The 16,715-nt window shown below is 47.7% G+C and overlaps 1 protein-coding gene across 17 annotated transcripts in view; it reads left to right on the top strand.

Moving 5' to 3' along the window:
- The window catches only part of LOC139574233 (ensconsin-like), a 51,512-nt gene extending 34,809 nt beyond the window's left edge, over positions 1 to 16,703 (top strand). For all 17 annotated transcript variants that reach the window (XM_071398617.1, XM_071398604.1, XM_071398619.1 and 14 more), the window contains 10 exons: positions 9,398 to 9,525; positions 9,661 to 9,953; positions 10,891 to 11,017; positions 11,097 to 11,277; positions 11,360 to 11,464; positions 12,188 to 12,235; positions 12,390 to 12,459; positions 12,574 to 12,763; positions 12,902 to 13,185; positions 13,329 to 16,703. In XM_071398617.1, coding sequence (XP_071254718.1) covers positions 9,398 to 9,525; positions 9,661 to 9,953; positions 10,891 to 11,017; positions 11,097 to 11,277; positions 11,360 to 11,464; positions 12,188 to 12,235; positions 12,390 to 12,459; positions 12,574 to 12,763; positions 12,902 to 13,185; positions 13,329 to 13,336 — 1,434 coding nt within the window. In that variant the 3' untranslated portion in view covers positions 13,337 to 16,703. The remainder of the gene's footprint in view (positions 1 to 9,397; positions 9,526 to 9,660; positions 9,954 to 10,890; positions 11,018 to 11,096; positions 11,278 to 11,359; positions 11,465 to 12,187; positions 12,236 to 12,389; positions 12,460 to 12,573; positions 12,764 to 12,901; positions 13,186 to 13,328) is intronic.
- Positions 16,704 to 16,715: the final 12 nt, after the last annotated feature.

Genomic DNA, 16,715 nt, shown 5'->3' with positions numbered 1-16,715 from the left:
CTGTGTGTGTGTGTGTGGACGGAGGGTACTCTGTGTGTGTGTGTGGACGGAGGGTACTCTGTGTGTGTGTGGACGGAGGGTACTCTGTGTGTGTGTGGACGGAGGGTACTCTGTGTGTGTGTGGACGGAGGGTACTCTGTGTGTGTGTGGACGGAGGGTACTCTGTGTGTGTGTGTGTGGACGGAGGGTACTCTGTGTGTGTGTGTGGACGGAGGGTACTCTGTGTGTGTGTGTGGACGGAGGGTACTCTGTGTGTGTGGACGGAGGGTACTCTGTGTGTGTGGACGGAGGGTACTCTGTGTGTGTGTGGACGGAGGGTACTCTGTGTGTGTGTGTGGACGGAGGGTACTCTGTGTGTGTGTGTGGACGGAGGGTACTCTGTGTGTGTGTGTGGACGGAGGGTACTCTGTGTGTGTGTGTGGACGGAGGGTACTCTGTGTGTGTGTGTGGACGGAGGGTACTCTGTGTGTGTGTGGACGGAGGGTACTCTGTGTGTGTGTGGACGGAGGGTACTCTGTGTGTGTGGACGGAGGGTACTCTGTGTGTGTGGACGGAGGGTACTCTGTGTGTGTGTGGACGGAGGGTACTCTGTGTGTGTGTGGACGGAGGGTACTCTGTGTGTGTGTGGACGGAGGGTACTCTGTGTGTGTGTGTGGACGGAGGGTACTCTGTGTGTGTGTGTGGACGGAGGGTACTCTGTGTGTGTGTGTGTGTGGACGGAGGGTACTCTGTGTGTGTGTGTGTGGACGGAGGGTACTCTGTGTGTGTGTGTGTGGACGGAGGGTACTCTGTGTGTGTGTGTGTGTGGACGGAGGGTACTGTGTGTGTGTGTGTGTGGACGGAGGGTACTCTGTGTGTGTGTGTGTGGACGGAGGGTACTCTGTGTGTGTGTGTGTGTGGACGGAGGGTACTCTGTGTGTGTGTGTGTGTGGACGGAGGGTACTCTGTGTGTGTGTGTGTGTGGACGGAGGGTACTCTGTGTGTGTGTGTGTGTGGACGGAGGGTACTCTGTGTGTGTGTGTGTGGACGGAGGGTACTCTGTGTGTGTGTGTGTGGACGGAGGGTACTCTGTGTGTGTGTGTGGACGGAGGGTACTCTGTGTGTGTGTGTGTGGACGGAGGGTACTCTGTGTGTGTGTGTGTGTGTGTGTGTGGACGGAGGGTACTCTGTGTGTGTGTGTGTGGACGGAGGGTACTCTGTGTGTGTGTGTGTGTGTGTGTGTGTGTGTGTGTGTGTGGACGGAGGGTACTCTGTGTGTGTGTGTGTGGACGGAGGGTACTCTGTGTGTGTGGACGGAGGGTACTCTGTGTGTGTGTGTGTGTGTGTGTGTGTGTGTACGGAGGGTACTCTGTGTGTGTGTGTGTATGTGTGTGTGTGTGTGTGTGGACGGAGGGTACTCTGTGTGTGTGTGTGTGTGTGTGTGTGTGTGTGTGTGTGTGTGTGTGTGTGTGTGTGTGTGTGGGGGACGGAGGGTACTCTGTGTGTGTGTGGACGGAGGGTACTCTGTGTGTGTGGACGGAGGGTACTCTGTGTGTGTGGACGGAGGGTACTCTGTGTGTGTGGACGGAGGGTACTCTGTGTGTGTGGACGGAGGGTACTCTGTGTGTGTGGACGGAGGGTACTCTGTGTGTGTGTGTGGACGGAGGGTACTCTGTGTGTGTGTGTGTGGACGGAGGGTACTCTGTGTGTGTGTGTGTGTGGACGGAGGGTACTCTGTGTGTGTGTGTGGACGGAGGGTACTCTGTGTGTGTGTGTGGACGGAGGGTACTCTGTGTGTGTGTGTGGACGGAGGGTACTCTGTGTGTGTGTGTGGACGGAGGGTACTCTGTGTGTGTGTGTGGACGGAGGGTACTCTGTGTGTGTGTGTGTGTGGACGGAGGGTACTCTGTGTGTGTGTGTGTGTGGACGGAGGGTACTCTGTGTGTGTGTGGACGGAGGGTACTCTGTGTGTGTGTGTGTGGACGGAGGGTACTCTGTGTGTGTGTGGACGGAGGGTACTCTGTGTGTGTGTGTGGACGGAGGGTACTCTGTGTGTGTGTGTGGACGGAGGGTACTCTGTGTGTGTGTGGACGGAGGGTACTCTGTGTGTGTGTGTGGACGGAGGGTACTCTGTGTGTGTGTGGACGGAGGGTACTCTGTGTGTGTGTGGACGGAGGGTACTCTGTGTGTGTGTGGACGGAGGGTACTCTGTGTGTGTGGACGGAGGGTACTCTGTGTGTGTGTGTGTGTGGACGGAGGGTACTCTGTGTGTGTGTGTGTGTGTGTGGACGGAGGGTACTCTGTGTTTGTGTGTGTGTGTGGACGGAGGGTACTCTGTGTGTGTGTGTGTGTGTGGACGGAGGGTACTCTGTGTGTGTGTGGACGGAGGGTACTCTGTGTGTGTGTGTGTGGACGGAGGGTACTCTGTGTGTGTGTGTGTGTGGACGGAGGGTACTCTGTGTGTGTGTGTGGACGGAGGGTACTGTGTGTGTGTGTGGACGGAGGGTACTGTGTGTGTGTGTGTGTGTGTGGACGGAGGGTACTCTGTGTGTGTGGACGGAGGGTACTCTGTGTGTGTGTGTGTGTGTGTGGACGGAGGGTACGCTGTGTGTGTGGACGGAGGGTACTCTGTGTGTGTGTGTGGACGGAGGGTACTCTGTGTGTGTGTGTGGACGGAGGGTACTCTGTGTGTGTGTGGACGGAGGGTACTCTGTGTGTGTGTGTGGACGGAGGGTACTCTGTGTGTGTGTGTGGACGGAGGGTACTCTGTGTGTGTGTGTGGACGGAGGGTACTCTGTGTGTGGACGGAGGGTACTCTGTGTGTGTGTGTGTGTGGACGGAGGGTACTCTGTGTGTGTGTGGACGGAGGGTACTCTGTGTGTGTGTGTGTGTGTGTGTGGACGGAGGGTACTCTGTGTGTGTGTGTGTGTGTGTGTGTGTGTGTGTGTGTGGACGGAGGGTACTCTGTGTGTGTGTGTGTGTGTGGACGGAGGGTACTCTGTGTGTGTGGACGGAGGGTACTCTGTGTGTGTGTGTGTGGACGGAGGGTACTCTGTGTGTGTGTGTGTGTGGACGGAGGGTACTCTGTGTGTGTGTGTGGACGGAGGGTACTCTGTGTGTGTGTGTGTGTGGACGGAGGGTACTCTGTGTGTGTGTGTGTGTGGACGGAGGGTACTCTGTGTGTGTGTGGACGGAGGGTACTCTGTGTGTGTGTGTGTGGACGGAGGGTACTCTGTGTGTGTGTGGACGGAGGGTACTCTGTGTGTGTGTGTGGACGGAGGGTACTCTGTGTGTGTGTGTGGACGGAGGGTACTCTGTGTGTGTGTGGACGGAGGGTACTCTGTGTGTGTGTGTGGACGGAGGGTACTCTGTGTGTGTGTGGACGGAGGGTACTCTGTGTGTGTGTGGACGGAGGGTACTCTGTGTGTGTGTGGACGGAGGGTACTCTGTGTGTGTGGACGGAGGGTACTCTGTGTGTGTGTGTGTGTGGACGGAGGGTACTCTGTGTGTGTGTGTGTGTGTGTGGACGGAGGGTACTCTGTGTTTGTGTGTGTGTGTGGACGGAGGGTACTCTGTGTGTGTGTGTGTGTGTGGACGGAGGGTACTCTGTGTGTGTGTGGACGGAGGGTACTCTGTGTGTGTGTGTGTGGACGGAGGGTACTCTGTGTGTGTGTGTGTGTGGACGGAGGGTACTCTGTGTGTGTGTGTGGACGGAGGGTACTGTGTGTGTGTGTGGACGGAGGGTACTGTGTGTGTGTGTGTGTGTGTGGACGGAGGGTACTCTGTGTGTGTGGACGGAGGGTACTCTGTGTGTGTGTGTGTGTGTGTGGACGGAGGGTACGCTGTGTGTGTGGACGGAGGGTACTCTGTGTGTGTGTGTGGACGGAGGGTACTCTGTGTGTGTGTGTGGACGGAGGGTACTCTGTGTGTGTGTGGACGGAGGGTACTCTGTGTGTGTGTGTGGACGGAGGGTACTCTGTGTGTGTGTGTGGACGGAGGGTACTCTGTGTGTGTGTGTGGACGGAGGGTACTCTGTGTGTGGACGGAGGGTACTCTGTGTGTGTGTGTGTGTGGACGGAGGGTACTCTGTGTGTGTGTGGACGGAGGGTACTCTGTGTGTGTGTGTGTGTGTGTGTGGACGGAGGGTACTCTGTGTGTGTGTGTGTGTGTGTGTGTGTGTGTGTGTGTGGACGGAGGGTACTCTGTGTGTGTGTGTGTGTGTGGACGGAGGGTACTCTGTGTGTGTGGACGGAGGGTACTCTGTGTGTGTGTGTGTGGACGGAGGGTACTCTGTGTGTGTGTGTGTGTGGACGGAGGGTACTCTGTGTGTGTGTGTGTGGACGGAGGGTACTCTGTGTGTGTGTGTGTGTGTGGACGGAGGGTAATCTGTGTGTGTGTGTGGACGGAGGGTACTCTGTGTGTGTGTGTGGACGGAGGGTACTCTGTGTGTGTGTGTGTGTGTGGACGGAGGGTACTCTGTGTGTGTGTGTGGACGGAGGGTACTCTGTGTGTTTGGACGGAGGGTACTCTGTGTGTGTGGACGGAGGGTACTCTGTGTGTGTGGACGGAGGGTACTCTGTGTGTGTGGACGGAGGGTACTCTGTGTGTGTGGACGGAGGGTACTCTGTGTGTGTGGACGGAGGGTACTCTGTGTGTGTGTGTGGACGGAGGGTACTCTGTGTGTGTGTGTGGACGGAGGGTACTCTGTGTGTGTGTGTGTGGACGGAGGGTACTCTGTGTGGTGAAATGGATAGGTGACGGCGCTTCCTCTTATGAAGCCATCCCTCTCTTTCAGTCTCTTCTCCACACAAATCCTCTCACAGAATAATTATCATACAGTGCATGCACTTTGCCTTCTCTGCTTTTGGAAAGCTTTAAAAGCTATTTCTATCCCACATAAAACAAATGGTCTAGAACTAAATGCACACTCCTCTCTGGCTTTTACGGTTTCTTTCTTAAGCAGTTTTCAGACGAACCAAGGATAAATACACAGGCACGCATGTGCCACACACACACACACACACATCAGGGTTTCCGTTAACTGGCTTTTGGCTGATTAAAAAAAGAAATAATGATATAGATATATTAGAAAATAAATAACATGTACAATTGTCCGGGAGAAGAAAAAACTCTTTTAGAAATAATGCTATTTAGCCTATTAATTGATTTGAAATACCAGTCGATGAAAATACATTTGACTGGTCATGCTTATTGGTCTATAGATTACTATTAATACATTTGTGGAATTAAATTGCAGCGTGTGTACAGTATATTCGTTATGCATTTTGAAAACATATACTTAATTGTTTGAAACGAAAACGTTTTACCACATATTATTGGGGCGGCAGGTAGCCTAGTGGTTAGAGCCTTGGGTTGCTGGATCGAATCCCAGAGCTGACAAGATAAAAATCTGTCCTGCCACTGAACAAGGCAGTTAACCCATTGTTCCCTAGTAGGCCGTCATTGTAAATAAGGATTTGTTCTTAACTGACTTGCCTAGTTAAATAAACAAAAATAAATTGAGCTATGTCTTACCTTGTGTCAAAGTAGCCTAGCCAAAGTCCACCATATTAATTTATGGAGGCAATTAATTTATATAAACTTTCTTTCATTGTCCTAGTCATATTAGCAACCAATATTAGGTGTTGCATATTAGATCTCGCTTCTCCATTTTCTCCTGTCACGTCCGGTACCCTTTTGAGGCACTTGAGGTGTTTTCCTGCTAATTGTGTTATGGAATGAAAATTTGTGTAGCCTACTAGTATTTTATCAACATTTAAAGCTAAACTTTCTGATTTGTTGCATTAACCTCATTGCTTTTTAACTGTTATTTTTATGTAGCCTAGGCCAACTGGTTGTATGAATTTGGCATCTATTGTCCCACAACTGTCCCAGAGTCTGTTTTGGAATAGTCCATTTCTTTCTCAACAAGCTGACCAATAGAAGAGGCTAACTTGTCTACTAAGTCCGATAGTAGGTTGACATGGGCTAGTGACTTTGCTGTTCGTTTCTCATCTTGTTGGCTGATGAAAGGTAAATGTGGATGGTTATTCTAACATCTTCAAAGTGCATATCAAAATTCAATAAGAACGACCGCACATCGTTGCGTCCTCGAATGTTCTGTTAATATGAATTACTGTAACCTAAATGTGATTTGCATATGGGTCTGGTAAACTTCTCAAATATCCGGTGAATTAAATTGCTGCTGGTCAAATGTCAAGCTCCACATTTTCCTAATGCAAACCCTGATATACAGCTCTGGAAAGAATTTCGAGACCACTGCAAAATTATCACTTTCTCTGGTTTTACTATTTATAGGTATGTGTTTGGGTAAGAAACACTTTTCTGTTGTTTTATTCTATAAACTACTGACATTTCTCCCAAATTCCAAATAAAAATATTGTCATTTAGAGCATTTATTTGCAGAAAATTGTCAAAATAACAAAAAAGATGCAGTGTTGTCAGACCTCGACTAATACAAAGAAAATAAGTTTAATATTCATTTTTAAACAACACAATACTAATGTTTTAACTTAGGAAGAGTTCAGAAATCAATATTTGGTGGAATAACCCTGATTTTCAATCACAGCTTTCTTGGCATGCTCTCCAGCAGTCTTTCACATTGATTCCAGCCTTGCTGAAGCACCCCCAGGTCATCACGGATCCTCAACCAAATTTTACAGTTGATGCGAGACACTGTGGCTAGTAGGCCTCGCCAGGTCTCGCACCCGCTGTGAAATTTGGTGGAGGATCAGTGATGATCTGGGGGTGCTTCAGCAAGGCTGGAATCGGGCAGATTTGTCTTTGTGAAGGACGCATGAATGAAGCCACGTACAAGGTTGTCCTGGAAGAAAACGTGCTTCCTTCTGCTCCAACAATGTTCCACAACTCTGAGGATTGGTTTTTCCAGCAGGACAATGCGCCATGCCACACAGCCAGGTCAATCAAGGTGTGGATGGAGGACCACCAGATCAAGACCCTGTCATGGCCAGCCCAATCTCCAGACCTGAACCCCATTGAAAACCTCTGGAATGTGATCAAGAGGAAGATGGATGGTCACAAGCCATCAAACAAAGCTGAGCACCTTGAATTTTTGCGCCAGGAGTGGCATAAAGTCACCCAAGATCAATGTGAAAGACTGGTGGAGAGCATGCCAAGACGCATGAAAGTGGTGGTTTGAAAATCAAGGTTATTCCACCAAATATTGATTTAAGTTAAAACATTAGTATTTAAGTTAAAATATTGATCCTAAGTTAAAACATTAGTATTGTTTAAAAATGGAAATTAACTTTATTTTCTTTGCATCATTCGAGGTCTGACAACATATTTTTTGTTATTTTGACCAGTTGTCATTTTCTGCAAGTAAATGCTCTAAATGACTATTTGGTAGAAATGTTGTCAGTAGTTTATAGAATAAAACATTTTCATTTTACCCAAACATATACCTGTAAATAGTCAAACCAGAGAAACTGAAATCTTTAGTGGTTGTACTTTTCCAGAGCTGTGTGATAGAAATATATACACACACTCTCTCTGAACAAAAATATAAACAACATGCACATTTTTTTTTTACTCAGTTAGTTCATAGAAGGAAATCAGTCAATTGAAATAAATTCATTAGGCCCTAATCTATGGATTTCACATGACTGGGCAGGGGCGCAGCCTCTTGGCAGCCAGGTCTACCCACTCGGGAGCCAGGCCCAGCCAATCAGAATGAGTTTTCCCCACAGAAGAGCTTTATTACAGACAAAAATACTCCTCAGCATCCCCCGTCAGACAATCCCGCAGGTGAAGAAGCCGGATGTAAAGGTCCTGGGCTGCCGGGGTTACACGTGGTTGTGAGGCTGGTTAGACGTACTTACAAACTCTCTAAAATTACGTTGGAGGGGGCTCATGGTCGAAAAAAATAAACATTACATTCTCTGGCAACCGCTCTGTTGGACATTCCTGCAGTCAGCATGCAATTGCTCCCTCAAATCAGTGGCGTTGTGACAACTGCACATTTTATAGTGGCCTTTTTATTGTCCCCAGCACAAGGTGCACCTGTATAATGATCATGCTTCTTAATATGTTACACCTGTCAGGTAGATGGATATCTTGGCAACGGAGAAATGCTCACTAACAGGGATGTAAACAGTGTACACAATTTGATAGCAAAAAGCTTTTTGTGTGTATGGAAAATGTCTGCTCTGTTACAGTATTTCAGCTCATGGAAAATGGGACCAACACGTTGTATTTTATAATTTTGGTGTGTGTGCAGTACCAGTCAAAAGTTTGGACACCTACTCATTCAAGGGTTTTTATTTATTTTTTAATATGCTCTACATTGTAGATTAATAGAGAAGACATCAAAACTATGAAATGACACATGGAATCATGTAACCAAAAAATCTAAATATATGTTTAGCTTCAAAGTAGCAACCCTTTGCCAAGAGTGTGCAAAGCTCTCGTCAAGACATTCTCTCAACCAGCTTCACCTGGAATGCTTTTCCAACAGTCTTGGCGTTCTCACACATGCTGAGCACTTGTTGGCTGCTTTTCCTTCACTCTGTGGTCCGATTCATCCCAAACCATCTCAATTTGGTTGAGGTCGGGGGAGTGTGGAGGCCAGGTCATCTGATGCCCTTGAACCCTTGAATGCGTAGGTGTCAACTTTTAACTGGTACTATAGATAGATCTATCTATGACCAACACACCTCTCCTGAGTTTGGCATGTGTGTCCCTCTGTGGTGCCTTGTGGATGACCTTGCTGCACCATCAGCACGTGGGATTTTTAAAAATAGATGCATTTGAAACAGACAGGCCCACACAGTGACTGTCAGTCCTGTGACATTATTTAAAGCCTGATGTGTGCTGCAGTGGGGGTTGGAGGGAGACTGTCCATGACACAGACAACATGGGAGGGAGACTGTCTGTCTCATGGCTCAGGTGTTATCTGGTCACTCTCCATGTTTATTGATCCACTTCTTGTGTTCCACTGTGTTCTCATGAAGGATTTTAGTGGTGGGGCGCCATTATGCACTTAACGTGGAAACAAAATACATGACTGATTTTTCGGCCATTGAAATGCTTGGGCGGGCTGCCTAAACGTTCTGTCAAGCCGACTAATTCCAGTGTTTTTAATTGTAGAACATTTTCTGGGGATTAAATAAACACTCCGTGTAAACCGTAATAACTAAAACCAGATGGATTATGTACCCCCATGCCACACCCACCACCTAAGCCCTTTTTGATCCAGATAAAACCCTGCATGACACGAAATGAATAAAATGTTATAGCCTACATAACTTTTTATTAGAAAACATTTATTTTTATTTTTAAATGTTATTTTAAGGATGATAAAATATGACATTTGGAGGATCTGACGTAAGACTGAATGGTCCCTCTTCTCTCACTATCTCTCTTTGTGGAACGACAGAAGGAGAAAAGGTTCTCGTCGCCCGGAGGGAAACGTCCCGCCTCGCCCTCCAACATCGCAGGACGCCACCGCTCGCCCTCCCCCGCCCCCCTCCCAGCGAGCAAGAGAACCCCCTCCCCAAGTGCAAAGTAAGACACCACATTTCTCCCTGAGAAAATGTTTTAACTATATTCAATATTTCCTGTGTTTAATTGTGTACTGTTGAAATTGCTTAGCTGTTAGATAATTTATAAAACGTCATAAATCTTGTCTCCCCTCTACAGGCCAAGCCCACGTAACCGTCCCCCATCACCTGGGGGTATCAAACATCGCCCCTCATCTCCTCAGTTTAGCTCGGCCAAGCCCCCGTCCCCCCAGCCCACCTCGGCCAAACCTCCACCCATCCAGAGACCGGCCCTCACCCCCACCGGCCCCCCAACCCTGCGGAAGAGGGACTCCAAGCCAAAGGACCTGTGTCCCGTCCAGCCTGTGGCGCCCCAGTCCCCAGAGGCTCCCCAGACCAGCACAACACCCACCCCTACTCATACCACCTCCAGTAAGACCAAAGACAAGGACGGTGAGTGAACAGGACCTCCAACCTCACTGAGATCACCTTTCTCTCTAAGCTGAGTTAGCCATTTCCTTCTGTCAGTACCACAGTCATGACATAGGGCTAAAATCTCACTTGCATAAGGACCTTGCCGTGCTCCGATCAAGCAGGAAAAAATACCAACAGTCTCATAGTCTTGAGACTCACTTTCATCTGATAATGAGAGCGAGGGCCTGTACTGCGAGTCCCTGAAGCAGTGGGTTGGAAACCCTGTACTGTATGGGAACTGAGTAATAAAGAACATCCGTTTGGCCCATAGTAGTTTCTGCTCTGTCCTCCATCCTGATGATCTATAGCTTAATTCCTAAGTTTCACCACAGTGTGTTTAGTGTGTTCCTCTGCGGATCATTAGCAATGGGAAACTAACATGGCAACAGCAGAAAGTTGGTCTGTAGCTAGCTGTAAATTCTCTGTGGACCAGCACAGCCATTATCTCCCTCCCAGCTGTAGTTACATCCTGTTAGCCCTAGAGATGTCTCATGCCCCCTTCTGGTGAGAGTCCTGTACTACTACTGTAGAACTCATTAGGAGAGGGTTAATGGATACTGTGTGTGCTGCAGGGACTCACTGCTATCAATAGGACTGTCTGCAGTAGGACACACAGAGAGCTCTTTATGACCAGCAGCCACAGAGACTGTCATTTGAAATCGGATCCCAACCTTTGTTTCTCTTTTGCTCCCTCTTTCTCCATCTTTTTCATCGATCTCCCTCTCTCAACCTATAGTTTTCATTCTCCTCTCAATGTGCTATATAGTAGGAGAGTTCTGTTTGGTGCTATGGCTCCTGTATCTTGTTGGCTATGCCTTGAAAATTGGTTATTATGCCTTAACTTGGTTATTAGTGAACCAATATATGAGCTAAGATTGGTCAAACTAAACTCTTGTGTGTGTCCTCTGGCTCTCAGACAAGTCCATGGCGGGCACCAACTCGGCTGCAGAGGCTGCCATGATCCTGGCCGAGAACCGTCGTCTGGCGAGGGAGAAGAAGGAGAGGGAGGAGGCACTCCGAGTTCTGAGAGAGGAGGAGGAGAAGTGAGGAACCAGATGAGGCTAATATAATCTCTTTCTCTCTCTGGGGGGAAATTGACCGACCATATCTCGTTATCTACAGGCTGAGGAAGGAGGAGGAGAAACGCTTGGCTGAGGAGGCTCGGTTGAAATGCCTGGAGGAGGAGAAGAGGCTGGCGGAGGAGAGGAAGAAGAAAGAGGAGGAGGACGCTCTTATGGCGGAGGCAGACAGAGAAAGACTGGAGGTAGAGGAGGCCGTGAGACAGGCTGAGCTACAGAAAGAGGTACGGACAAATGTTTTTAGTCTTGTGTTGATCTAATTGATTGGTTGCTTGTGTGATTGGTAACATGTTTGTCCAATCGCAGCGTGAAGAGGCGGAGGCACAGGCTGCAATTGAGGCAGAGAAGGTCCGCATTGAGAGAGAGAGGGTCATGGCCCAGAACCAACAGGAACGCATGGAGAGGAAGAAGGTGGGTGGAGAATCACCATTTCAGCTTGCACACTTTATCATACACACTGTATGCATTCCATTCACTATGGTCTCAGTAACATGTTCATTATATACATTAAGTATGCACACTCAGGCCTCCCGGGTGGCGCAGTGGTCTAGGGCACTGCATCGCAGCGCTAGCTGCGCCACCAGAGACTCTGGGTTCGCGCCCAGGCTCTGTCGCAGCCGGCCGCGACCGAGAGGTCCGGAATTGGCCTAGCGTCGTCCGGGTTAGGGAGGGTTTGGCCGGTAGGGATATCCTTGTCTCATCGCGCACCAGCGACTCCTGTGGCGGGCCGGGCGCAGTGCTCGCTAACCAAGGTAGCCGGATGCACGGTGTTTCCTCCGACACATTGGTGCGGCTGGCTTCCGGGTTGGAGGGGCGCTGTGTTAAGAAGCAGTGTGGTTGTGTTTCGGAGGACGCATGGCTTTCGACCTTCGTCTCTCCCGAGCCCGTACGGGAGTTGTAGCGATGAGACAAGATAGTAATTACTAACAATTGGATACCACGAAATTGGGGAGAAAAGGGGGTAAAAAAAATTAAAAATGTGCACTCAGTGAAAACACCCCCTACATGACACTTGAATTTTAAAGCAGTCCAATCAAATCGATCGTGTCATTAACTTGTATTACATTGAGTGTCTGCAGGGTGTAATTTTCCATTAGTTCTTGACATGAACCTTCCTGTCGCTCTAACTTACAGCGAATTGAGGAGATCATGAAGAGAACCAGAAAAGGGGACCTAGAAAAAGTGAGTTCACATTTCTCAAGCTCTGATCTCTCCATGGCAACAGGCATTTCTACAATACTTAAGTCAGTCGCCTTGGATAAGAACACCCAGTAGTCCTTGCACCTACTTGTTGATGGATATTTTAACCAGTACTCTGTTAATGTGTCCTGTTTAGAGAGATTATGATGAGAAAGACATGCAGGATGAGGAGGGAGACGAGGAGGGTGACGAAGAAGAAACCAAGGGTAACTGTCCACCATCCGTGTGTGTACACTGTGAATGGCCTGTCTGTTTGCACAGACACCACTCCCTCTGTGTACGTGTGCAAATTGAGTCATCTGCTTGTTTCATCTCCGCAGACGACGAGTCAGCCCAGACCGGAGATGTCGCCATGGAGACGGACTGCATGGACGAGGAGGGGCGTGGCCTGACCCGCAGCGAGCCAATGGGAGAGCGTAGGGAGCCGCTGGGCAGCGTGAACTGGAAGCCAGAGGCGGACGACAAGGAGAACAACAACGGAACCAGCGCTGAGGAGCCCCTGGCTGTTAAGTATGACACTAACACACACACTCCCAAATACTTGAAGCACAATGACACTGTAGGACTATTTTGGCTTTAAGTGTCTCTTTCACTTACTCACTCGACGCCTTCCTTATACTCTGACTGGCTCTCTCCCTCCCCTTCCAGTTCAGTGCCTAAGGGTCGCCTGGTAGAAGGCTCAGAGTTCCTGAACGAGGACTCTAACAAGCTGGCCCCGGGGCTCAACGGTAAGCCTGGCCCCTGGAGCTTCGAGGAGCTCATTGACCTGGGTGTCAACTCCAAGGGCCGGCCCCTCATCGATGCAGAGGGCCGCAACCAGGGTCTCATCGACTGTGACGGGGGTCCCGAGGGGCCCAGGGTGGCCTTCGAGGACAAGGGGATCCCCGTGGCCACCCTCCACCCCTCCAGTCAGCCTATCGAAGCACTGTCAGGTGAGAGAAGTACTTTGGCAACTAAACTGGTTGTATAGTTGATTTACTGTAACTGTACTGCACGTGTTGTGTAGGAAAGTAAATAGCTTTGTGGATATTCTATAATCATTACACATTTTTGTTCCCTCTTTCTCTCTCTGTAGAGATGTGAGGCTGTACCTCTCCCTTCAGATGCCTGTTAATATTGCACTCCTGGAGTTCCTGTCCAGCTGACCCCCCTCCACACATACACACACACACACACTTACCCACATACACACACCCCGCCCAGCCTTCTTGTCTGGACAACCTCAGCCAGAGGAAGAGCATGGGGGACACATCCAGAACGCAAGCTTTGCACCCCCCACCACAAGAAAAAAAACATAACAAAGAAACGATGCTTCAGGGAAAATCTCAATTTTCCTTCAATGTGCTCGCTTTAAGGTCTCATCTTTAGCCTCCCATACTTACCATTTCACTTGGTTCTTTTTTGTTTTGTTCACACTTGATGTTTTGTTGGGGCAGGGGGTGTGACGTAATTTATAAATTTGGGCTTCTTTGTGATATGTAATTACTGTTATCTCATGTCTATTTTTGGGGGGTTACTCTGGTTTGAGAATATTCCAGGATGCACGTGCACTCGGCTATATGATGGTTAAGACTTCACTACTTCTCATGTTAGGAAACTTGATTCCCCCCCCCGAGATGTGATCAAACACATTTTGATTGGTGGGGAGTGGGCTGGGTACTGTAGTCTATCAGGGTCTGCCTAAAGGGGTGTCTCCAGTGAATAGTCTGAGACTGAGGGAGCACTTACACAAACCGGTTACGACCTACTGTGTGCCCAAGCCGTGAGCAGCACTATGTAACTAATCCCATCCTACCCTGACCGAGAATTCTGGATTTGTTTGGCAGGCTGCTTTTCCCAACTCTCTAGACCCTATTCTTCTATGGTTTACCCCTCTCCCTGTGCCCCGAAGGGCTGGTCAGAGCCCCTCCACCTCCCTTGCCTTCTCCCACCTCCCTCACTTCTACTCTTCTTAGGGCCACTAGGGGGCACTTATGTCTACAAATCAAACTGATTGTTTTATGAAATGACTCTTGACTATTGCTTTGTCTTTACAAACTGAAGGATATAGGAATTCCCCAAAAAGCTGGTGATTTTGTGAATATTTGTTCAGGGAAGTTTAACTGTTGCTGTTAATTTTCAGTTCCTGGTCTTTAGGTTTATCCTAATATTTTGACATGTCGTTACGGTTTTACATGTATGTATATAGACTTAATTGTTAGCTAACTCGTATCAAATTCTAATTTAATTGCATCCTGAGCGCTGAGGTATAACTTGACCCCCAGCAATGACTGCATGAATCTATACTCTTACCATATGAATGACTATAGCCCATAACGGATTAACTTGTGTATGTTGGTTAATTGCAGTCAGACAAGGTCCATCAGCTTCATTTTAGAATTGCATCAGAGTTTTCTCTGAAGGGGTTGTGTGTACAGTACTAGTCCAGAAACTGAACTTGAAAGGTTTGAAGTTCTCACAACGCCCCAAAGTATAGGGCTGAAACAACAGTTCTGTCAGGCATCTCAGAGCAGTTTTGACCCGGCAGTAGATGTACGCAGTCTGTGTAGCTCGTTCCATGCTAATTCCATTGCTTCTCTACTAAGGCCCTATGATCTCCAAAACACACTAGCTAATGCTTTTATACTTCATCCCGGCAAAAAAACAACACATTTCAGTTATTTTTTATAGTGTATAATTTGGATGTCTGTTTATATGAAAATATATTTCTACATATTTAAGTGTTATTGTACCGTGTGTGTATATAATCAGTGTTAGGCCGATGTGGGTGGTGTAGTGTGGGAATGGATGTTAATAGTCTCGTTATCTGTTACTGTATTTTAGTTTGGGTTCTGTTTGACTCGTGCCCTTTGGCAGGGTAGTCAGTGCTGTTGCCCTACGCACTGTTCCAAGTCAAGCCCTAGTCCCTACCCTCTAGACACTAGATTGGATCGGTGTAAGCAATCTGGCAACAATTCTACAAGGTCACGCTATTATATTGCTTATACCTATCAAGTACTTACAGATCACCTCAAGTACAAAGGGATAGGGGCTAAGGGTTTGTGTGGAATTGAGTTAGGTTTGTTTGGGGGGGGGGGGTTACCCTGGGCGCTAATAGGAAACCCTCTTCTCCAGTACTCTACAAGCCCTAGGGGATGGAACATGGGTGTGTATGTTGATTGAGAGCATTTTTGTGAGGCTTTGAAAGGTTTTGCTTTTCATCCCCCAACCACCTCAGACAATTGCCTTTGTTCCCAACTGAGGAGTGGGAGAATGTTTCAGGGCTTTTTAACATGCTGTGAAAGGTTGCAGGGATGGTGTTTTTGAAGGTTGCAATAGAAAAGTTAACATGGACTCTAACCACTGCGCCACACACCTCTTTGTAACAGCAGTGTGACTGAGTCTACCACTGAAGGATGGAGACGGGAACAATGTGATTTGGTCAGTCTTGTGCTTGTCTCGTTTGTTTATTTTTTTTAAAGCTGTATCGAGAAGCTTTAATTCCCTATGCTTGAATCGTCCAAACAGAGGTTTGGGGACCTTATTTTTTGCCTCATAAGCCTGTTGGCTGATTGTTGTGCTAATAAACCAGAAGGTTTCTCTGAAATGGCTTTATATTAAACAGTATGTCTAGAGTTAGAGGGCCATGAGCTTAGCTTTGACTTATAGGCTTAAAGAATGTAACTTTGACTAAACAAACAAGCCCTTAATCGTTTAACATGCATCTCTCTGTCAGGAGAAACTGTTTTTAGTTATTATTCATCACAATATGATACGCTTTGCACTGGGAGGTTTTCCACTTTTTAAAAGGCTTGAAAAGCTTTCTGAAATGAATTACATTTGTAGATTGGGGTGACTTAACTTCACTGTATAGTCCTGAGGGGGGTTTGGTATTCTTGAAGGAAATACATTTTCTCTATCCTCTCCTGTCTCTTCCCATCCAGGCTTTTTATGAACTTCCCTCCTTGACTTGACAAACCTTCATCTATTCAAAGTGCAGGGTATTGCTGTAGACGTGTTCAATATGAAACCCATGGTGGTTCCGTGGTCAGCGCTACATGTGCTTAGGTAATGGCAGTGGCACATCCAGTCAAAGAGCCAATACATGGCAGTCCTGATCTATTACTAATAAACAGGACTTGGACACTTAAAAAAAAAAAATGTAATCCCTTTCTGCATCTGTGGGCTTGAATACGGAGCTAACTGTTCTTAACGATCTCATGACAGTCAGTTGCAATGACGGTAGGATAGAATGGTGCCTTATTATAGCAAATCTAACTAATAAAACGCGTCACATGTCCTTACCTTGGCCATGACAATCATTCTACCTGACCAGGGCTACAGTGAATGTGAATTGGTTTCTGGAGGCTTTTCAGACCCTAACCCAAGCCCTGTCCACAAATTATATTTGTAAATATATCTAAAATGTACTGAGAGGATATGAACTGTTAAATAAAGTTTTGCAAAATAAGAGGGGTTTCAT

Source organism: Salvelinus alpinus, chromosome 4 (assembly GCF_045679555.1).
Source record: "Salvelinus alpinus chromosome 4, SLU_Salpinus.1, whole genome shotgun sequence".
NCBI lineage: Eukaryota > Metazoa > Chordata > Actinopteri > Salmoniformes > Salmonidae > Salvelinus > Salvelinus alpinus.
This window is presented reverse-complemented; position numbering and strand designations above follow the sequence as displayed.